The sequence below is a fragment of the Coregonus lavaretus genome (genome assembly GCF_964263955.1).
Source record: "Coregonus lavaretus genome assembly, chromosome: 19".
Classification (NCBI taxonomy): domain Eukaryota; kingdom Metazoa; phylum Chordata; class Actinopteri; order Salmoniformes; family Salmonidae; genus Coregonus; species Coregonus lavaretus.
In genome coordinates, this window is record NC_140006.1 from 6,337,901 (window position 1) to 6,362,767 (window position 24,867).

General features: G+C 43.7%; 1 protein-coding gene across 1 annotated transcript; it reads right to left on the minus strand.

Moving 5' to 3' along the window:
- Nucleotides 1-1,259: 1,259 nt before the first annotated feature.
- On the minus strand, nucleotides 1,260-7,514 carry LOC311147111 (ras-related protein Rab-8A-like). Its single transcript, XM_084183739.1, has 7 exons — nucleotides 7,338-7,514; nucleotides 5,980-6,040; nucleotides 5,727-5,787; nucleotides 5,546-5,623; nucleotides 5,143-5,232; nucleotides 3,812-3,928; nucleotides 1,260-3,659 (listed from the first exon to the last, which is right to left on the minus strand). Exons 1-7 carry the CDS (start codon nucleotides 7,459-7,461, stop codon nucleotides 3,570-3,572), a joined length of 621 nt encoding a protein of 206 aa, XP_084039865.1. The 5' UTR covers nucleotides 7,462-7,514; the 3' UTR covers nucleotides 1,260-3,569.
- Between the last annotated feature and the right edge of the window lie 17,353 nt (nucleotides 7,515-24,867).

Here is a 24,867-nt window from a genome sequence, read left to right on the forward strand (position 1 = left end):
ACCTGCTGTTGCAGCTAAATAGTCTATTATGAAGCTCGAACTCCTGTAGCTATCAGGATAGGGCTCATTAGGTATGATGACCAACATATTTGAATGATCATCTACAGGGGCTCAGTTACAGCAGGCTATAAAAACATCTGCCGCGATATTTCACTGAACCATGGAGGAGCAATGGAGGGAGAGGTATCTGTGTCATGGACGCATAAACACTCCATTGTCCCAATCTACAATCCATCTGAGTCACACTCATACTCATTAGTAGCAAAAGGTTTTGCAATGAAAAGTCGCAGACTTTTTAAAATAATCTTATTATATTAAATCAAAAGCACAGATATCTACAAAACTGTAGATCAATTTCAGTATGATTTTAGAAAGTACAGTCAAATTCAAGTAGATATATTTACAACAGTTTTTCTTTCTAAATGTAACTTGTTATTTGATTCTCCCGGTGTACCTTGCAATCAACATGGAATGAAAATGTGCTCATAAAAAAAATGCCAATGAGTGTGCAAAGCTGTCATCAAGGCAAAGGGTTGCTACTTTGAAGTATCTGAAATATATTTTGATTTGTTTAACACTTTTTTGGTTACTACATGATTCCATATGTGTTATTTCATAGTTTTGATGTCTTCACTATTATTCTACAATGTAGAAAATTGTAAAAATAAAGAAAAACCCTTGAATGAGTAGGTGTGTCCAAACATTTGACTGGTACTGTATGTGGGGCAACCATTTCACAGATATAGAACTCTCAAAATAACAAAATCACACAAAAATGGAGAGGTCCAAATGTCATAATGCATAGCTTCAAACTAGGCTGGTTGACAGTCTGTTTCTGCTCTCTTGCCAACTCCTTTTGGAATTGTCATGTCAAACATTTGCAATGGCTTGACAATGACAATAGCTCCAAACTGGAAGAGACTGAGTATTAGTTATTATTAAGACATGTGGTTTAGAGGAGGGTGCAATATTAGGTCCCAGTACAGCAGTAAATATAGAAAAGGTGCAGGCTAGGATAAAAGGACCCCATTTCAATGTTGTGCATGTTCTATTATCTTTTTTTATACCGTGGACCCAGATCTGTTTGTGCCCATGCCAACTTCTCTGCTATCATTGTCAAGCTAAACATAGAGTTGGCATGATAGCACAAACAGGCTGGCACTCAGGCTCTCTTTTTTCCTCTTCAAAACATAGACATGTAAAAGAACAGGAAGAGGCAAACTGGGAAGTCTGAGGTAAAGAGGACTCGATGGTATAGATCAACAAACAAAATGTTTACATAATACATATGCACTTTTTTCTTCCATTTCCAAAACATTACACAGCTTTTCAATGGAATTTTCAGTGCATACTAAGGACATTTTCTTGCTGTTATAACAGCAATGTGTCCATGTTGTAACAGCGTCAGCTGGTGATATGGTGCCACCTAGCTGTCAAACAAGGTACTGACCGAAATGACAAACATGAACACAAAACAGAGGACATACCACAACAAACAAGAACTTGGTGACGTTGACTGGTTTTAACTTGACTTCATAAGCCAAGAGATCATCACATATAGAGTATACTCAAATTTGTCAGGACAGTAGCATACAACTAAAACTGTAAACACCATACCATAACAAATTTATGTAGGAACCACCATGAAAATGTAGGACTTCTTTACTTACTGATATCAGGGCCCGTATGTATCAAGTGTATCAGAGTAGGAATGATATTCTAGGATCAGTTTTGCCTTTTAAATCATAGCGAATAAGAGGGAGTACCTGATCCTAGATCAGCATTCATATTCTGAGACATTTGTGAACACAGGCCCTGAACCGTAGAACACAAATTAAAAGTAGAAAAGGATAGGAAGCCATTTAAAAAAAGGTATAATAATTGTCTAATACAATTCAAATATTATCTAAGGTATGCCCAAAGTATCTACCACCCATTACCATGATCCAATAAAATAGATCAGAAATGCCATTAAATTAAACCGAAATAAAATGCTTGTCTGGTATTGCGAAATAATCACTTGGCACAGACTACACACAGGTTACTGGTAAAGTGCAAGGAATGGATTGGATCGGGTTTGTTTGTCTGTCCACACTGTAACATTGCTGTTGGTACTAGCAGACAAACAGATACACACCCCTGTTCAGAGACGTCATATAGCCTAATCCCTATGTAGTGCCCTACTCTCTGGTTAGCTAAGTGACAACTCTGTACTAGATTACATTTGAACAGATTTTACACAAGAATGTTCTAGAGAAGAAAACAACACTGTAGAGCTGGAATGTAGCCCCAGGCCTCGTCTTAAGAGGTAAACCTTCAAGGACATTCGTGTGTGAAGGTTCTCAAGCCTGAAGAGAAAAGACCAGGGACTGGCAGTAAAAAAGTCAAACAACAGTTGAATAGCTACAGCACAAGAACATCATTCAGAGAAAGAGGCTTGTTGCAATTCAAGCATCTCTTGTTTAGAGCACTGTAGCATTACATTATTGTCTTAAACGGAACAGAATAGAATGCAAATGGAACAAATTGTTTCTTTTTCTTTTAGTCTGAATATTCAAATGATTTAGTGATCACTCTTTCCTGAAAGATTGTGCATCTTCAAGGCATATATCATCATTCATTTAACAACTCTGTTTCATCAAACCAAAAAAAGCCTATCAGCCTCCAGAATGTGTTAACAATATGGCTAGGGAGTTGAGGACTATTAGAAAATATTATCTAAACATCCACATCATCATGTTCCCAATCCCAAACCTCTGAGGTTATTCAAGCTACTCTAACAGGGAAGTAAGTGGGGCACCAACTTTGGCAGTTGTGCATCCATGTGGGTGAGTGTGAAAAATGTAAAATGTTATACGTAGAGAGACTAATGTGAAACAGAAGGAAGGAAGAGCCCATCTTTTGTGTGAAATGACATTTGGACAATGTTTCGAAAAACGAGTGGCGTCTTCACCGGTTGATCAGCCTGTCTGACTCGTGGAGAGAAACAGGAGCTTGGTGAGCTAGCTGGAAGAACTGCAGCATCACCAGGTATCATGGGGACGTCGTGGATGGGAGACGTGGATACTCCACCTGCCCTCGGGCATGACGTTGGGAGAGGAGGACAGGGAGGAGGAGGAGAGAGAGGGGCAATTCCCAATTCTCTCCCTACCAATTCCCATTGGTCCTATGTCTTCGATGTTCACAGATCTGTAAGGTGTAAACAATATGGTGGAAGCTCCACCACTAAACTGCTTATACCTATCCAAACACTTTAGATGCATAAAACATCTAAGGGTTAGGTCCAAGGGAAAGAGGTAGGGAGCGAATTGGGACTGGCTGAAGAAAATAGGTAGAAGGTGAGGGGGTGCTGGGAGCAAGCACAGTCCAGTTGTGTCCAGCCAGCCAGCCAGCGCCCCAGCTTGTCCCAGCCAGGGCTGGGCAGGCAAGGCCTTGGGTGTACATCCCAAACAGCACCCTATTCCCTACATAGCGCACTACTTTTGACCAGAGCCCTATAGGCAATGGTCAAAGGTATTGCACTATATAGGGAATAGGGTGCCATTTGGGATGTAACCTTGGTCAGGTCCTCACAGTAGGGCACAGGGGAAGAAGCTGATCTTCTTCTGGGGCTCTGAGATCTTTACCCCGTGGCTGCTCCCCTGGGGACTGTTGCCCTCCTGGAACAAAGACACACAGTTTATTTTTAAATATATGTCCAGCATTTAATTTTTGGACATTCTTAAAGTTCCTTCTTCAAACCTAAGTCATTATTGAACTATAATGTATTGTTCATACAGAAAAGGTAGGAGAAAAGGGAGGTTGAACTTACTAATTTTGTGTCCATCTTTGATTTGATGTCTCTGGCAAGCGTCAAAAACACGTTTTCCACATTGATATTGGCCTTTGCACTGGTCTCCATGAACTTGATACCATACTCTAACGCCAGCTGAGAAAAGAGGGGAGTAATGCTTTGACTCTACATCAGGGACCTCTGAATTTATTTTGCCTGGTCTTCACCGAAGTCTGGAGGGCCGCACTTCCGTGCTGCGGAAAGTTGTGGGGGGATAATTCCTCTATCCATCGTTTTTACTATATCTGATGCTTTCTGAAACTGTAGCCTTTGTTTTGTAAAAATAAATAAAAAATAGGAGCAGGTGAGTCCAGCTGTGAATTGACAGGGGTCGCGTTTTATATTGAAAGTCAGTGTTTTTAGAGTGATCAGGGGCGTGCAATTATAGTTACTTCACAGAAAATACATTAGTGCAACACATTCGGCAGAAAATAGCTTCATTTTCATCAGATGACAACAGAAGTGCAACGCTATTTTGCTGGCAGCCACACAAATAAATGAGCTTAGAATGAAAAAGCAAGGTATTTTTGCAAAAACAATGAATGACCATCATAGTTCTGTTTTCCATAGATGTAGCCAGCTACATTTCCTAATGTTTTGCTTAAAGTTCATCTTGCATTTTACAGGAGAAAAGTAGGATACACCTAGAAAAGTACCGAAAGAAAAGTAGATACACATCAGTCAGAGCATGGTCTGCTGATACAATGCCGTTTGTGAATTCTCATCCGAGCGGAGAAGTGCAACTGAAGAAAAAAATGTGTCTGATGCCGAGCAGAAATTACAATATGAAGCATTTTAGATCTGCATTTACAAAACGCAGCCAGATATTCCTTATGCGTTCACTTTTTTTATGCGTGAAAAACACAGAATTCTGTGTTAACTAGCAAGTTAAACTTAGTTGCGTTATCTAAGTAAGTGGCTGAATTAATAAGGAGACCGGGCATCATATAGTGTTATCTCTCTGCCGTGTTTGAGAAGTCAAAGCCCTTTGGATGAGTTATCTGTACAGCTGCCACTGCTATCTTGATTTCCTTGTGTTTCTTCTCCTCTCCATTCTCGGCACGTCTGGTCCTCCCCCCTCTTCACTGAGCAGATCTGGCAGGCCTGTTGCCCTAGCCACTCCAGACAGACAAGACACAGCGTGTGCACATGCTGCACCAGAGCCAGTACTGTTCTTCCTTCAGACAAGCATGCGTCAAAACTTTGTTCATTTGCACAATGTCTCTCATTCACATTTGCTTGTAAATGTCCAAACTCACCAAAAATGACATTCGGCTTGTGATTCATTACATGATTGCAGCAGAACTTACCTTCTCTCCTCTTTCTTTGGACACCTGCCGTTTGTCGTTGATGTCACATTTGTTACCAAGAACCATCTTCTCAACATCAGCCGATGCATGCTACGGAGAAGATAAGATAAGAGTGGTTTAATACTATGATACAAACAAATACTACATACTGTTGGCTTTGACAGATTAAACATTTACATTTTAGTCATTTAGCAGACACTCTTATCCAGAGCGACTTACAGTTAGTGAGTGCATACATTTTCATACTGGCCCCCCGTGGGAAACGAACCCACAACCCTGGCGTTGCAAGCGCCATGCTCTACCAACTGAGCTACAGGGGAGCTACGAGAGAACTACTAGCCAGTCAGTATGTGGGTCGTGTTAAGAATATAACATAATAAAATATAAATTTAAGCAAACATACCTCCTCTATGTTCCGTATCCAGTTCTTGATGTTGTCGAAGGACTTTTCGTTGGTGATGTCGTAGACTAGCATGATACCCTGCAGAGAGATGTGAGACAATGAAACGTCAGAGGATGGAAAACCGGAAGTCAAATCCTCAATGTTGAGTCAATGCCTCGAGGAAGAAGTTGTGTTTACCCACCATTGCTCCTCTGTAGTATGCTGTCGTGATTGTTCTAAAACGCTCCTGTCCTGCTGTGTCCCTGCAAAAGACACATGGGAGGACAACAATCAGCTGAATTACATGGACATTATTAATATCCTCCAGGATAGTTACCTAGCTATAACTGCAAGGCAAAATGCTTTGGGGTGTAGCCTAGGCCTACCCCTTCTCCTCTCTGTATGAAAGCAGTCTTGATGCTCATGGAAAAGTGCATGAAAAGGACACAACTTACCATATCTGTAACTTAATCTTCTTGCCATCTAGTTCTATTGTTCTAATCTTAAAGTCAATGCCTATGGGAGAAGAATAAGAGGGACAGGGAATATGAAATTAGATACCTAGCCATTAAACACAATAGTATGACTAATCTCTAGTAGCATACAGTAGCTCTATCTACAACTTCCTATACAATAAAAAGGTAAAGGGTGAATGTTTATGATATGTGGCATCAACAGCATCCAGGGTAAGCTAGCCAAACTGTTAACTAGCTGAATAATATGCCATGAATTATGTTTTTTACCTTTCCCATTGCTAACTAGCTGCCAGGCTAAAAGCGATTTAGCTACATTGCTGTACAGTTATGAACATACCGCTACCCAGACACGTCGCAGGGGCTATAACCTGAAATATCAATTTCGAACGTTGTCACCACTAAATATGGTAGTGAGAGGAAGTCCAGCCGCGGGTAGTGGGAGAGGATGGAACTAGGTGAAACTGTGGCGACATTCTGCACATTTTCTCATCTGATCTTAATACATTTTTCTGTTCCCAAAACTAGAATCTGTTACGAACACAGTGCACTAACTTGTATAGACTTGACGCTTAGTCAAAGTATAAACATTGCGTTGTTGTGCACACGCCCACTTCACAGAGGAAGCTCTCTAACGCAGACATATTCAAATACAACGCGCCAATAGGATCTCGCTAGCTCATGCCTGGCTCTGCCCATCTCCTTGCTTGTTCTGCCCAATATGCTTCATTTGCTCCCACTGTAAACGACACAGATGAACTATCTTGGGTTAGTTATAAATATATTTGGCCAGTAGATAGCACTTGATAGTTTGGATTTAGCTAGCTCATTTAGAGGTAGCTTATGTTAGATAGTAGGGCTAACTATTAGCTAGTAAACTACAGAAAGTTCAGAAAGTTGAAAAACAGGCTAGCAATCTAAAGTCTCTACTTAACGTTAGCTAGCATTAGCTTTATAGCTAGCTAGTTAAAATGTTGAGTAGATATAGCTATGCACTACAGCTAACAACGTCAATGCCGTTGTAACTTTACACTTTATTCAGTGTGATTGTAGATAATCAGTTAGCTAACTAACTTTATGTAGTCCGTTGCTCAATAATCATAGGACAATAAACTGGTCCTCTGTAGCTCAGCTGGTAGAGCACGGCGCTTGTAACGCCAAGGTAGTGGGTTCGATCCGCAGGACCACCCATACACAAAAATGTATGCACGCATGACTGTAAATCGCTTTGGATAAAAGCGTCTGCTAAATGGCATATTATTATAAACTAGCTGCTTTCTGCGGTACTGACATAGGTTTTGTAAACATGGCATTGTGTGGCTAACCAAAGTCACACCTACCTATGGTGGAGATGAATGTGGAGTTAAAGGCATCCTCTGAGAACCTGAACAACACGCATGTCTTCCCGACACCAGAATCTCCGATTAACAGTAATTTAAACAAATAATCGTATGTCTTCGCCATCCTTGATATTGCGGAAATCCCGACCGCTGTGAAGCAGGCAAGGATAACTAAGTACATCCGGGTCACAGATTCTTCTTCTTCTTAAGGTTTTATTGGCGGATTACATCCAAAGAAGTGTGTTGGCGCCACCTACTGGGTGAAATGAAAGCAGATACTTTAACGATGTATTTTTATTTGATAAAAAATAAATACATACAGTACCAGTCAAAAGTTTGGACACATCTACACATTCAAGGGTTTTTCTTTATTTTCACTATTTTCTACATTGTAGAATAATAGTGAAGATGTCAAAACTATGAAATAACACATATGGAATCATGTAGTAACCAAAAAAGTGTTAAACAAATCAAAATATATTTGAGCTTTGAGATTCTTCAAAGTAGCCATCCTTTGCCTTGATGACAGCTTTGCACACTCTTGGCATTCTCTCAACCTGCTTCATGAAGTAGTCACCTGGAATGCATTTCAATTAACAGGTGTGCCTTGTTAAAAGTTAATTTGTGGAATATCTTTCCTTCTTAATGACTTTGAGCCAATTAGTTGTGTTGTGACAAGGTAGGGTTGGTATACAGATGATAGCCCTATTTGGTAAAAGACCAAGTCCATATTATGGCAAGAACAGCTCAAATAAGCAAAGAGAAATGACAGTCCATCATTATTTAAGACATGAAGGTCAGTGAATCCGGAAAATGTCAAGAACTTTGAAAGTTTCTTCAAGTGCAGTCGCAAAAACCATCAAGAGATATGATAAAACTGGCTCTCATGAGGACCGCCACAGGAAAGGAAGACCCAGAGTCTCCTCTGCTGCAGAGGATAAGTTCATTAGAGTTACCAGCCTCAGAAATTGCAGCCCAAATAAATGCTTCACAGAGTTCAAGTAACAGACACATCTCAACATCAACTGTTCAGAGGAGACTGTGTGAATCAGGCCTTCATAGTCGAATTGCTGCAAAGAAACCACTCCTAAAGGACACCGATAAGAAGAAGAGACTTGCTTGGGCCAAGAACAATGAGCAATGGATAATAGACCGGTGGAAATATGCCCTTTGGTCTGTTGAGTCAAAATGTGAGATTTTTGGTTTCAACCGCCGTGTCTTTGTGAGACGTAGAGTAGGTGGACGGATGATCTCCGCATGTGTGGTTCCCACCGTGAAGCATGCAGGAAGAGGTGTGATGGTGTGGGGTGCTTTGCTGGAGACACTGTCTGTGATTTTTTTAGAATTCAAGGCACACTTAACCAGCATGGCTACCACAGCATTCTGCAGCGATACGCCATCCCATCTGGTGTGCGCTTAGTGGGACTATGATTTGTTTTTCAACAGGACAATGACCCAACACACCTCCAGGCTGTGTAAGGGCTATTTGACCATGAAGGAGAGTAATGGAGTGCTGCATCAGATCCTCCTCTCCACCCTCTCCGAGTTGGGCATCTCCGGCGTGGCTCACTCTTGGATTGTGTCCTACCTGACCGGTCGCTCCTACCAAGTGGCATGGCGAGAATCTGTCTCCGCACCACGTGCTCTCACCACTGGTGTCCCCCAGGGCTCAGTTCTAGGCCCTCTCCTATTCTCGCTATACACCAAGTCACTTGGCTCTGTCATATCCTCACATGGCCTCTCCTATCATTGCTACACAGACGACACACAACTAATCTTCTCCTTTCCCCCTTCTGATAACCAGGTGGCAAATCGCATCTCTGCATGTCTGGCAGACATATCAGTGTGGATGACGGATCACCACCTCAAGCTGAACCTCGGCAAGACGGAGCTGCTCTTCCTCCCCGGGAAGGACTGCCCGTTCCATGATCTCGCCATCACGGTTGACAACTCCGTTGTGTCCTCCTCCCAGAGTGCGAAGAGCCTTGGCGTGACCCTGGACAACACCCTTTCGTTCTCCGCTAACATCAAGGTGGTGACCCGATCCTGTAGGTTCATGCTCTACAACATTCGGAGAGTACTACCCTGCCTTACACAGGAAGCGGCACAGGTCCTAATCCAGGCACTTGTCATCTCCCGTCTGGATTACTGCAACTCGCTGTTGGCTGGGCTCCCTGCCTGTGCCATTAAACCCCTACAACTCATCCAGAATGCCGCAGCCCGTCTGGTGTTCAACCTTCCCAAGTTCTCTCAAGTCACCCCCGCTCCTCCGCACACTCCACTGGCTTCCAGTTGAAGCTCGCATCTGCTACAAGACCATGGTGCTTGCCTATGGAGCTGTGAGGGGAACGGCACCTCTGTACCTTCAGGCTCTGATCAGTCCCTACACCCAAACGAGGGCATTGCGTTCATCCACCTCTGGCCTGCTGGCCCCCCTACCTCTGCGGAAGCGCAGTTCCTGCTCAGCCCAGTCGGGACTGTTCGCTGCTCTGGCACCCCAATGGTGGAACAAGCTCCCTCACGACGCCAGGACAGCGGAGTCACTCACCACCTTCCGGAGACACTTGAAACCCCACCTCTTTAAGGAATACCTGGGATAGGATAAAGTAATCCTTCTACCCCCCCCCTTACCCCACCCCAAAGAAAGAAAAAAACCATATTGTAAAGTGGTTATCCCACTGGCTATAAGGTGAATGCACCAATTTGTAAGTCGCTCTGGATAAGAACGTCTGCTAAATGATGTAAATGTAAATGTAAATGTAAAATAAACTGGCCTCCACAATCACCCGACCTCAACCCAATTGAGATGGTTTGGGATGAGTTGGACCGCAGAGTGAAGGAAAGGGAGCCAACAAGTGCTCGGCATATGTGGGAACTCCTTCAAGACTGTTGGAAAAGCATTCCAGGTGAAGCTGGTTGAGAGAATGCCAAGATTGTGCAAAGCTGTCATCAAGGCAAAGGGTGGCTACTTTGAAGAATCTAAAATCTAAAATATATTTAGTATGTGTAATTTCATAGTTTTGATGTCTTCACTATTATTCTACAATGTAGAAAATAGTAAAAATAAAGAAAAACCCTAGAATGAGTAGGTGTGTCCAAACATTTGACTGGTACTGTATTTATATATAAAAATAAATAAAAAACACTCATATTATTCCCAAAAAAACAAAGGTCAATGTACTCCTTCACTTAGTCAAATGTACTCAGATCCCTACACAGGCTCTTTTTCACGATTCTCTCAACTGACCGACATCCACAGACTGTTGGGCATCCACTGCCATAGCTTCATCATCTTTACTCGCTGCTTCAACAATTTTCACTGCCTCTGCATAGGAGACCTTCTCGACAGCCCTGATCCTTCCTACTTCAAACTCCTTCACCCTAACAGGGCACTCAGGGAACTCTGGATCGTGATTCCCAGGGTCACAGATTTTTGGAATCATTCAGAATAAAAGTCTGTCCTGTATTCTTTGTAAATGAATAATTAGGGTGAAAAATATGGAAAATGTTCACAATTATCTATTTTATACTAGTTATCATACAAATAATATTTTTAAGTATTTCTATAAGATATTTGGTCATTTTTAACTTTATTTTTTCAAGCCTAAATGGTCAACAATTATATATCTTTGTGTATTCCTATAATTTATTGCACTGTACAAAATTATCTGTACATGTGTCGCAGTAAAGGGGGGGGGGGGGGTCCATTCTACTCAGGAGCACTTCTAGTTTCCAAATCCACAGAGTTTACACCCAGAGGACCATCAGTGCTCATTTGGCGGCCCTTATAGAGTGGCCCATCAAATTAAATCCAATCGCGGCACTTTAGTTTTAGAAGTGGGGGGGTCTGGGGGTCCTCCCCCAGATAGTTTTTGGCCATCTAAAGCTCATTTCCTGCATTTTTACACAATCCAATATGCCGTCTCTCTTTATAATAATAAATAATATGCCATTTAGCTGACGCTTTTATCCAAAGCGACTTACAGTCATGCGTGCATACATTTTTGTGTATGGGTGGTCCCGGGGATCGAAACCACTACCTTGGCGTTACAAGCGCCATGCTCTACCAGTTGAGCTACAGAGGACCAGAACAAAAAGTAAATAAAAATGCCCACAGTCATCAAACTTGGTAAGAGTAATTATTAAATATGTTTAAGTGATTAATAAGACGGAACTAGATCAAAGGTAATTTAATAATACATATTGTGTTGCACCTTTAACCAATAGCCTAACAAATGAACAACTCCTGAAGAAATACAAATACTTTTGATTGTCTTCATTAAGACATCCTCTATATAAAATTTCCGCCAAACCGACCAGCCATCCCGAGCCGCCTGCACGCCCGACCCACACCAGTCTACTCAATAACTCAACTCTCTCCAAACACAATTTTTTTAATTCCCAAAGGAAAGGTTTGGAAACAAATAACAAAACAAAAAAACACATACACCTCAAATATACACTAATGTTCAAACGTTTGGGGTCACTTAGAAATGTACTTGTTTTCGAAAGAAAAGCAATTTTTATGTCCATTAAAATAACATCAAATTGATCAGAAATACAGTGTAGACATTGTTCATGTTGTAAATGGCTATTGAAGCTGGAAACGGCTGAATTTTTATGGAATATCTACACAGGCTTACAGAGGCCCATTATCAGCAACCATCAGTTCTGTGTTCCAATGGCACGTTGTGTTTGCTAATCCAAGTTTATCATTTTAAAAGGCTAATTGATCATTAGAAAACCCTTTTGCAATTATGTTAGCACAGTTGAAAATTGTTGTGCTGATTAAAGAAGCAATAAAACTGGCCTTCTTGAGACTAGTTGAGTATCTGGAGCATCAGCAATTGTGGGTTCGATTACAGGCTCAAAATGGCCAGAAACAAAGAACTTTCTTCTGAAACTCGTCAGTCTATTCTTGTTCTGAGAAATGAAGGCTATTCCATGTGAGAAATTGCCAAGAAACTGAAGATCTCGTACAACGCTGTGTACCACTCCCTTCACAGAACAGCGCAAACTGGCGCTAACCAGAATAGAAAGAGGAGTGGGAGGCCCCTGTGCACAACTGAGCAAGAGGACAAATACATTAGAGGGTCTAGTTTGAGAAACAGACGCCTCACAGGTCCTCAACTGGCAGCTTCATTAAATAGTTCCCGCAAAACACCAGTCTCAACATCAACAGTGAAGAGGCGACTCCGGGATGCTGACCTTCTAGTCAGAGTTGCAAAGAAAAAGCCATATCTCAGACTGCCCATATCACTGACAAACTGAAATGGTCCACCCACACAGACACAACTCTTCAACCTCAGGAGGCTGAAGAAATTTGGCCTGTCACCTAAAACCCTCACAAACTTTTACAGATGCACAATTGAGATTATCCTGTCGGGCTGTATCACCGCCTGGTACGGCAACTGCACCGCCCACAACCGCAGGGCTCTCCAGATGGTGGTGCGGTCTGCACAATACATCACCGGGGGCAAACTACCTGCCCTCCAGGACATCTACAGCACCCGATGTCATATAGTACATTCTATGGATGGCCGTAAACTGCAGTAATTTATGTCTGAGATTATATGAACATGACTGGGAATTCAAACATATCTGTATCCATTCATCACCATCAATAGCTTCTACCAGGTCTTGCTCACATTTTTGCTTTACATGTTTTGTGTCATCGGGAAAAGCCTCTATCAACCCTTGATACAGTTTGGAAGTCAACTTGGAGGTTTGTCAGACTGCCTTAAAATAGCATTTGGCTTGTCCAGTTTTTGCTGAACAGAGAGAATAAAGTGTTGTATCTGCAAAAATTGACCTCATCTCAGTCACAGAGACTGGTCTTCCCAGGCTGCCTGACCCTGCTGAGTCCCATCACCATCTGATCCTCCTAAAATGAGGCATAACAAAGAATTACCTGGGTGTATACATTATATTATCCAAGAATAGAATCAATGGTTCAATAATTGAAATTACCATTATTCCCAGATCCCAGACTGTAGCTTTAAGCTTAAACTGCTGTCCTGTAGCTACTGTAGGTCTACCCATCAATTCAAGATGGAACTTTGTATCATTCACAGATATTGTTAATCTACTGCAAAATTCACCTGAGCTCCATACACTGGTCTTCCTTGGCTGTCTGACCCTGCTGGGACCCCTGTCACCATCTGATCCTGCTAAAACATGATGAGCATAGTGTTGTGTACTGACTGCACTAGAGGGCTACATTCTTGCGGGATGCCTGCGGGACCGACAGAGATCATTGCTACATGGACAGCATTTTTCATGCTGCGGGCGGGAGTGGGCGGTCAGACAGATGACTTTGGGATGAAAATATTTTTGTTGTCCCACAGATTATTTGGAAACGGTGTTAGTCTACCTATTTTATTTAAAGCACATATTCTTTGCATTATTCACACACTCAGAATTCTCTGCTTCAACTTCAGTAGCCTACCTTTCCTAGTTGGGCGTGAGAGTTCAAGTGCGCCTAGTATGTGTGGTCTCATTGAAATAGAGTAGGCTGCCTACACGGGCAGAGAATCACGTGGCATTTAACTTGAATATAAAATTTACTTAAATAGGATTAGACTGTAGTTAACTACAGTGTCTGTAAATAAATATTGATAATGGAAAGAAGTGGAGGGCTCTCAACCAATGTGAGTCGAAGTGCAATCAAAAAATGTAATAATTGAAAAGGAAAAGGCACAACGTGCACATAGGTTAGGCTACTATGGTGAGCGAGCGTTGCACCTTTTCATTTTCAAAAATGCATGGACTGAGAAGCACGGGGCAGTAATCCTTCCAAGGAAATGTACTTCCTAAATAGGCCTATGATTAGGCTATAGTTTACTACATTGCCTAGAAATAGGCCTAAATATTGGCCACCCATATTTCACCGTCTAAAAATCTTTCCAATCCTAAAGGGTAGGCTATAAAAATAGCTCAAGAGAAAGTGCAAGTCTCTCCAACTCTGCACTCTTCAAACTACATCTACAAAACAGCGCCGGAAGAAGATGGCTGCCGTTTTACAGCCCTCTAACCAATTGTACTATTATGTGTGTTTTTCCGCGTTATTTGTAATTTATTTTGTACATAATGTTTCTGCAATCGTCTCTTATAACCAAAGAGAGCTTCTGGATATCAGGACAGCGATTACTCACCTCGCGTTGGACGAACACTTTTTCTTCAACGAGGCGTTCGCGAAGGATATTCTACAGACTCCCGACAAGGCCCAGATCCCCGTCATTCGCGTGAGGAAGAGACGGAGATATCGTGGACGCAGATCCGGGTGCCTTGTAAGGATCCGACGGCGAACGAGTAAACTGCCTCTCCCATCAATCCTATTAGCCAACGTTCAAGCTTTGGAGAATAAAATGGACGATTTAAGATTACGGTTATCCTACCAACGGGACATTAAAAACTGTAATATCTTATGTTTCACGGAGTCGTGGCTGAACGACAACAATGACAACATTCAGCTAGCAGGCTATACGCTACATCGGCAGGACAGAACGGCAGACTCGGGTAAGACGAGGGGTGGCGGTCTCTGTATATTTGTAAACAACAGCTGGTGCACAAAATCAAATACTAAGGAAGTCTCAAGGTTTTGCTCGCCTGAGGTAGAGTATCTTATGATAAGCTGTAGACCACACTATTTACCAAGAGAGTTTTCATCTATATTTTTCATAGCTGTCTATTTACCACCACAAACCAATGCTGGCATTAAGATTGCACTGAATGAGTTGTACAAGGCCATTAATCAACAGGAAAACGCTCATCCAGATGCAGCGCTCCTAGTAGCAGGGGACTTTAATGCAGGGAAACTTAAATCCGTTCTACCTCATTTCTACCAGCATGTTAAATGTGCAACCAGAGGGGAAAAAACTCTAGACCACCTTTACTCCACACACAGAGACGCATACAAAGCTCTCCCTCGCCCTCCATTTGGCAAATCTGACCATAACTCTATCCTCCTGATTCCTGCTTATAAGCAAAAACTGAAGCAGGAAGCACCAGTGATTCGGCTAATAAAAAAGTGGTCAGATGACGCAGATGCTAAGCTACAGGACTGTTTTGCTAGCACAGACTGGAACATGTTCCGGGATTCTTCAGACAGCATTGAGGAGTACACCACATCAGTCACTGGCTTCATCAATAAGTGCATCGATGATGTCGTCCCCACAGTGACCGTACGTACATACCCCAACCAGAAGCCATGGATTACAGGAAACATCCGCACTGAGCTAAAGGGTAGAGCTGCCGCTTTCAAGGAACGGAACTCTAACCCGGACGCTTATAAGAAATCCCGCTATGACCTCCGACGAACCATCAAACAGGCAAAGAGTCAATACAGGTCTAAGATTGAATCATACTACACTGGCTCTGACGCTCGTCGGATGTGGCAGGGCTTGAAAACTATTACAGACTACAAAGGGAAGCACAGCCGCGAGCTGCCCAGTGACACAAGCCTACCAGACGAGCTAAACCACTTCTATGCTCGCTTCGAGGCAAGCAACACTGAAGCATGCATGAGAGCACCAGCTGTTCCGGACGACTATGTGATCACGCTCTCCGTAGCCGATGTGAGTAAGACTTTTAAGCAGGTCAACATTCACAAGGCCGCAGGGCCAGACGGATTACCAGGACGTGTACTCCGAGCATGTGCTGACCAACTGGCAAGTGTCTTCACTGACATTTTCAACATGTCCCTGACTGAGTCTGTAATACCAACATGTTTCAAGCAGACCACCATAGTCCCCGTGCCCAAGAACTCTAAGATAACCTGCCTAAATGACTACCGACCCGTAGCACTGACGTCTGTAGCCATGAAGTGCTTTGAAAGACTGGTCATGGCTCACATCAACAGCATAATCCCAGAAACCCTAGACCCACTCCAATTTGCATACCGCCCCAACAGATCCACAGATGATGCAATCTCTATCGCACTCCACACTGCCCTTTCCCACCTGGACAAGAGGAACACCTACGTGAGAATGCTATTCATTGACTACAGCTCAGCATTCAACACCATAGTGCCCTCAAAGCTCATCACTAAGCTAAGGATCCTGGGACTAAACACCTCCCTCTGCAACTGGATCCTGGACTTCCTGACGGGCCGCCCCCAGGTGGTAAGGGTAGGTAACAACACATCTGCCACACTGATCCTCAACACGGGGGCCCCTCAGGGGTGCGTGCTCAGTCCCCTCCTGTACTCTCTGTTCACCCATGACTGCATGGCCAGGCACGACTCCAACACCATCATTAAGTTTGCCGACGACACAACAGTGGTAGGCCTGATCACCGACAACGATGAGACAGCCTATAGGGAGGAGGTCAGAGATCTGGCCGTGTGGTGCCAGGACAACAACCTCTCCCTCAACGTGACCAAGACAAAGGAGATGATTGTGGACTACAGGAAAAAAAAGAGGACTGAGCACGCCCCCATTCTCATCGACGGGGCTGTAGTGGAACAGGTTGAGAGCTTCAAGTTCCTTGGTGTCCACATCACCAACGAACTATCATGGTCCAAACACACCAAGACAGTCGTGAAGAGGGCACGACAAAGCCTATTCCCCCTCAGGAGACTGAAAAGATTTGGCATGGGTCCTCAGATCCTCAAAAAATTCTACAGCTGCACCATCGAGAGCATCCTGACTGGTTGCATCACCGCCTGGTATGGCAACTGCTTGGCCTCTGACCGCAAGGCACTACAGAGGGTAGTGCGTACGGCCCAGTACATCACTGGGGCAAAGCTCCCTTCCATCCAGGACCTCTATACCAGGCGGTGTCAGAGGAAGGCCCTCAAAATTGTCAAAGACTCCAGTCACCCTAGTCATAGACTGTTCTCTCTGCTACCGCACGGCAAGCGGTACCGGAATGCCAAGTCTAGGTCCAAAAGACTTCTCAACAGCTTCTACCCCCAAGCCATAAGACTCCTGAACAGCTAATCATGGCTACCCGGACTATTTGCACTGCCCCCCCACCCCATCCTTTTTACGCTGCTGCTACTCTGTTAAGTATTTATGCATAGTCACTTTAACTCTACCCACATGTACATATTACCTCAACTACCTCAACTAGCCGGTGCCCCCGCACATTGACTATGCAACGGTACCCCCCTGTATATATAGCCTCCCTACTGTCACTTTATTCTATTGTATATATAGCCTCCCTACTGTCACTTTATTTTTACTTCTGCTCTTTTTTTCTCAACACTTTTTTGTTGTTGTTTTATTCTTACTTTTTTGTTTAAAATAAATGCACTGTTGGTTAAGGGCTGTAAGTAAGCATTTCACTGTAATGTCTGCACCTGTTGTATTCGGCGCATGTGACCAATAAAATTTGATTTGATTTGATTTGATCTAGCATATTGGCTGATATAGCCCAGTAATACAATATAAGGGACATGTGAGAATCTCTAGTAGTATCACCTATTTCGTAAGTTATGTTTGCGCATTTGATGTTGCCTATAGGGCACTAAATTGCTGGGACCATGGCTGGCAAGTGAGCTGCGTCACATATGCCTAAAATAACATTGCAGGACTGTGGTTGGGTTTGGGACCAGTTCTTGCGGTAGGGTGTTGGAGTCGGGATGAAGAAATCGGTCCTGGGCAGACCTCTACTGTGCACCATGACAGTGAAGCCTGTAACGTTAGAGCTGTTTATTACTGTGTCAGTGTGAAAAGTAGGGAATTAGCTAGGGAAACTGACAGATTAATAATGTTACATTGCCATACTAACTAATGAAAACGTCAGAATATCAATCTTCAATCGTTTGGCCGATAGTTTCATCATTTGATTCAGGTCTAATATGATTGAGGCAAAAAGAATAGCTAATGTTAGCCAACTCTCTCTCTAACGGTACATCAACTGGCGAAAGCTAGCCAAGTTCATTTACTACTGAAACGGGACAAAACGAAGTCTATAAAACATATCCATACGAACAACATCTGTCAGATAGTGGCTATTATATTACTATCTGACAGATAACTAGAGGCTAGAGCTGACCTGGCTGTGGTAGCGACTAGCTAGTGTAGCTTATTCATTCAACTCAATCGAGAGGGGATGAAACATTAGCTAATGTTACTGTACATGTCAGTTACAATACTAGTTCAGCACTGCGAATAAACACCAGTTTAGTTTTTTTCTGTTAAGTTAAACAGCAGTTCCCTTGCCAGCTACATCAGTCAACTAAAGAGTAGCCCGTTTCTGCTCTGCTTGCTTTTACAAACTCGGTGAAAGAGCGCAACACATACACACTGAACTATGCTCAACTCTCCCGTGCTGGTTCAAGCAGCCTTCCAGAAGCTTTTCCTTCACACAGCCTGTCAGCCCTCTCTGTGGTGGCGCGGTCCTAAATCCAGCTGGCTGAACACTCCAAACAGCCTATCCGACCGCTCAGAGGCGTCCGCATGGTCCTAAAGCACACAGTTGCCTCTTTTTGTATCACATTGCAATGATAAAACTGGGGGGGACAAAAATGCTATTTCAGAATGTGGGCGGGACATGAGCCCCCCGTCCCCAGTGAAAGTTGTGCCCCTGCAAAATATCTGTAATTTGTATCGCCGTAAAAGGGGATCTATTCTATACAGGAGCACTTTTAGTTTTCAAATCCTCAGAGCGTCTCTGCTCATTCTACAAACAAACAATATGTTTAGTCAAAAAGTCAAGAGAGATGCAATTTGGTTAAAAAGCATACTTTATTCATAAAAAATATCACAATGAAGTGAATTAATCAAATACTTTTCGTGAAATTGATCATCAACAGTAAAACAGATGATATGCAAGATCCTCTTCATCTAATGAGTAGAGTCAGCCCACTGGGCACAAACTGGTTGAATCAACATTGTTTCCACATAATTAAAGAAAAATATGTGTTGATTGAGGTGATACTAACCTGTAGCAACATGATCTTACTAGGATACTGCCTCAAAAAATATATTTTTATTTGTCTAGACAAAACACTTGACCGGATGCACATTTTGGCATGTAAAGCTGGCTGATTTAAATGTCTGCAGCCTTCTCATCATCATTAGGATAATGTAGGTAATGTACAAGTATGCCAGTCAGTTAACACTCCATATATTGATCGCTTAAGCAGTTAGCTTCTCACCTAATCACCTGCTAATAGTCAGAATTTGTCACCTCCATTATTGGGCAATCCAAGAGTGCAAGTCTGGTATGGAATGACGTTTTATTTCACACTGGAATCAAACAAAGAGTAAGCTAAAATTGTTACTTTATTGTTTTGTAATTAAGATATAGTCCTGAATTAGTCAGTCAGCAGAATAAAGTGACAGTACAAAAGCGCAGACTGGACCCTGGTTTTATGGACACAAACAATCAATAATTTTTACTGCACAGTGCTACTCTATATTTGCATCATATACTGTCCAGGGGCCCCACACAAACCTATTTGACCACAGTAAAAGTCTACCAACGCGTCATATGACTTAGCTTTTTGTTCAAACACATCTGTTTTGTATTCTAGGGACTCTAGTGAGTAGACTGGACCCTGGTTTTGTGGACACACAATGAACAGTTTTTCCTGTAAAGCCCTATATTTGTACCGTATAGTGTCCAGGCACCCCACATTAAGCTGTTTGACCACAGTAAAAGTCCAGCAACACTTCCTATGACCTAGTTTTTTGTTCAAACTCATCTGTTTTGTACAGATAATTGTGTACGGTGCAATATTTGCCTGCAGCATACCACCCAGCATCCCACTGCTGGCTTGCCTCTGAAGCAGGGTCGGTCCCTGGATGGGAGACCAGATGTTGCTAGAAGTGATGTTGTAGGGCCAGTACGGGGCACTCTTCCCTCTGGTCTAGAGCCATGGCCACCTAATCTTCACCCTCATTCATAATTGGCATATCTCACCTTGACACCTGATATTTGGTGAGCGTTCTGGCACAAATGGTTGCTGTGCATCACCCAGGTGGGTGCCACACGTTGGTGGTGGTGAGGTACAGTGGGGAGAATAAGTATTTGATACACTGCCGATTTTGCAGGTTTTCCTACTTACAAAGCATGTAGAGGTCTGTAATTTTTTATCATCGGTACACTTCAACTGTGAGAGACGGAATCTAAAACAAAAATCCAGAAAATCACATTGTAAGATTTTTAAGTAAATAATTTGCATTTTATTGCATGACATAAGTATTTGATACATCAGAAAAGCAGAACTTAATATTTGGTACAGAAACCTTTGTTTGCAATTACAGAGATCATACGTTTCCTGTAGGTCTTGAGCAGGTTTGCACACACTGCAGCAGGGATTTTGGCCCACTCCTCCATACAGACCTTCTCCAGATCCTTCAGCTTTCGGGGCTGTCACTGGGCAATACGGACTTTCAGCTCCCTCCAAAGATTTTCTATTGGGTTCAGGTCTGGAGACTGGCTAGGCCACTCCAGGACCTTGAGATGCTTCTTACGGAGCCACTCCTTAGTTGCCCTGGCTGTGTGTTTCGGGTCGTTGTCATGCTGGAAGACCCAGCCACGACCCATCTTCAATGCTCTTACTGAGGGAAGGAGGTTGTTGGCCAAGATCTCGCGATACATGGCCCCATCCATCCTCCTCTCAATACAGTGCAGTCGTCTTGTCCCCTTTGCAGAAAAGCATCCCCAAAGAATGATGTTTCCACCTCCATGCTTCACGGTTGGGATGGTGTTCTTGGGGTTGTACTCATCCTTCTTCCTCCAAACACGGCGAGTGGAGTTTGACCAAAAAGCTCTATTTTTGTCTCATCAGACCACATGACCTTCTCCCATTCCTCCTCTGGATCATCCAGATGGTCATTGGCAAACTTCAGACGGGCCTGGACATGCGCTGGCTTGAGCAGGGGGACCTTGCGTGCGCTGCAGGATTTTAATCCATGACGGCGTAGTGTGTTACTAATGGTTTTCTTTGAGACTGTGGTCCCAGCTCTCTTCAGGTCATTGACCAGGTCCTGCCGTGTAGTTCTGGGCTGATCCCTCATCTTCCTCATGATCATTGATGCCCCACGAAGTGAGATCTTGCATGGAGCCCCAGACCGAGGGTGATTGACCATCATCTTGAACTTCTTCAATTTTCTAATAATTGCACCAACAGTTGTTGCCTTCTCACCAAGCTGCTTGCCTATTGTCCTGTAGTCCATTCCAGCCTTGTGCAGGTCTACAATTTTATCCCTGATGTCCTTACACAGCTCTCTGGTCTTGGCCATTGTGGAGAGGTTGGAGTCTGTTTGATTGAGTGTGTGGACAGGTGTCTTTTATACAGGTAACAGGTTCAAACAGGTGCAGTTAATACAGGTAATGAGTGGAGAACAGGAGGGCTTCTTAAAGAAAAACGAACAGGTCTGTGAGAGCCGGAATTCTTACTGGTTGGTTGGTGATCAAATACTTATGTCATGCAATAAAATGCAAATTAATTACTTAAAAATCATACAATGTGATTTTCTGGATTTTTGTTTTAGATTCCGTCTCTCACAGTTGAAGTGTACCAATGATAAAAATTACAGACCTCTACATGCTTTGTAAGTAGGAAAACCTGCAAAATCGGCAGTGTATCAAATACTTGTTCTCCCCAATGTAAGTATCCCCCTTACTATGCAAAGTGTTTTGAGAACCTCAGTTGGTAGAAAAGCACTATGTAAATCCAATTAATTATTCATGTGTAGTGCCTTTGGAAAGTAAAAAGACCCCTTGACTTTTTCCACATTTTGTTAGGTTACAGCCTTTTTCTTCATCAATCCACACACAATACCCCATAATGACAAAGCAAAAACAGTTTTTTATACATTTCTGCTAATAAAATAAAAAAAACACTGAAATGTCACATTTACAGTTGAAGTCGTATGTTTAAATACACCTTAGCCAAACACATTAAAACTCTGTTTTTCACAATTCCTGACATTTAATCCTAGTAAGAATTCCCTGTCTTAGGTCAGTTAGGATCACCTCTTTATTTTAAGAATGTGAAATGTCAGAATAATAGTAGAGAGAATGATTTATTTCAGCTTTTACTTCTTTCCTCACATTCCCAGTGGGTCAGAAGTTTACATACGCTCAATTAGTATTTGGTAGCATTGCCTTTAAATTGTTTAACTTGGGTCAAACATTTCGGGTAGCCTTCCACAAGCTTCCCACAATAAGTTGGATGAATTTTGGCACATTCCTCCTGACAGAGCTGGTGTAACTGAGTCAGGTATGTAGGCCTCCTTGCTCCCACATGCTTTTTCAGTTCAGCCCACACATTTTCTATAGGTTTGAGGTCAGGGCTTTGTGGTGGCCACTCCAATACCTTGACTTTGTTGTCCTTAAGCCATTTTGCCACAACTTTGGAAGTATGCTTGGGGTCATTGTCCATTTGGAAGACCCATTTGCGACCAAGCTTTAACTTCCTGACTGATGTCTTGAGATGTTGCTTCAATATATCCACATCATTTTCCTTCCTCACGATGCCATCTATTTTGTTAAGTGCACCAGTCCCTACTGCAGCAAAGCACCCCCGCAGCATGATGCTGCCACCCCCGTGCTTCACGGTTGGAATGGTGTTCTTCGGCTTGCAAGCGTCCCCCTTTTTCCTCCAAACATAACGATGGTCATTATGGCCAAAGAGTTCTATTTTTGTTTCATCAGACCAGAGGACATTTCTCCAAAACGTACGATCTTTGTCCCATGTGCAGTTGCAAACCGTAGTCTGTCTTTTTTATGGCGGTTTTGGAGCAGTGGTTTCTTCCTTGCTGAGCGGCCTTTCAGGTTATGTCGATATAGGACTTGTTTTACTGTGGATATAGATACTTTTGTACCTGTTTCCTCCAGCATCTTCACAAGGTCCTTTGCTGTTGTTCTGGGTTTGATTTGCACTTTTTGTTCCAAAGTACGTTCATCTCTAGGAGACAGAACGCATCTCCTTCCTGAGCAGTATGATGGCTGCGTGGTCCCATGGTGTTTATACTTGCGTACTATTGTTTGTACAGATGAACAAGGTACCTTCAGGAATTGTTACCAAGAATAAACCAGACTTGTGGAGGTCTACAGTGTCAACGATGTAGTGATGGTGTGGTGGGGAATCAGGCGCAGAAGCAGAGGTACAGTCCAACAAGACTTTACTATGCAAAATAATCCACAAACGGCAGGAGGCCAACCAGACGCGCACAGGCGTCAACACACGATCGCACGAAAACACAGTGCGCAAAACTCTCCTCAACAGAGGAGGACACTACTAATACTGGCGTACTGGAAAATAACACAGCTACGCAACCATCTGACAAGCGACAATTACACACAACACTATACACACATACAGGGAACTAAATAGGGTGCATAATGATACCTAACACAAAACAGGTGTGACTAACAGACAAAACTAATCAAACAGGAAACACAGAACATAGAACGGTGGCAGCTAGAATTCCGGAGACGACGAACGCCGAAGCCTGCCCAAACAAGGGAGAGAGGCCGCCTCGGCCGAAACCGTGACAGTACCCCCCCCTTGACGCGCGGCTCCAGACGCGCGCCGACTCCGGCCTTGGGGACGACCCGGAGGCCGCGGCGCAGGGCGCGTCGGATACCCCCGATGGAATTCCGTCAGGAGCGACGGGTCCAAAATGTCTCTCCTCGGCACCCAGCACCGCTCCTCCGGACCGTACCCCTCCCACTCCACTAGATACTGAAGACCCCCCCTCCGACGTCTAGAATCCAAGATGGATCTTACAGTGTACGCCGGTGCCCCCTCGATGTCCAACGGGGGCGGGGGAGTCTCCAAGATCTCATGTTCTTGAAGTGGGCCCGCTACCACCGGCCTGAGAAGGGACACATGGAACGAGGGGTTAATACACTTATACTCCACTGGTAAATGTAATCTATAACAAACATCGTTCAACCTTCTCAGGACTTTGAATGGCCCTACAAACCGCCGACCCAGTTTCCGACAGGGCAGGCGGAGGGGCAGGTTTCTGGCAGAGAGCCAGACTCGATCTCCAGGTGCGTACACAGGCCCCTCACTGCGGTGTAGGTCGGCGCTCGTCTTCTGTCGACGTATGGCACGCTGCAGATGGACGTGTGCAGCGTTCCACGTCTCCTCCGAGCGCCGCACCCACTCATCCACAGCGGGGGCCTCGATCTGGCTCTCATGCCATGGTGCCAGAACCGGCTGGTACCCTAAAACACACTGAAAAGGGGTTAGTTGGGTGGAGGAGTGGCGGAGAGAGTTCTGTGCCATCTCGGCCCAGGGCACATATCTCGCCCACTCCTCCGGCCGGTCCCGGCAGTATGTTCTGAGAAACCTGCCCACATCCTGGTTTACGCGTTCCACCTGCCCATTACTCTCCGGGTGGTAACCCGAGGTGAGACTCACCGAGACCCCCAACCGCTCCATAAAAGCTCTCCAGACTCTGGAGGTGAATTGGGGACCCCGGTCAGCCACAATGTCCTCGGGCACCCCGTAGTGCCGGAACACATGAGTGAATAGTGCTTCGGCGGTCTGTAGGGCAGTAGGAAGACCCGGCATGGGGAGCAAACGACAGGCCTTAGAGAACCGGTCCACAACGAC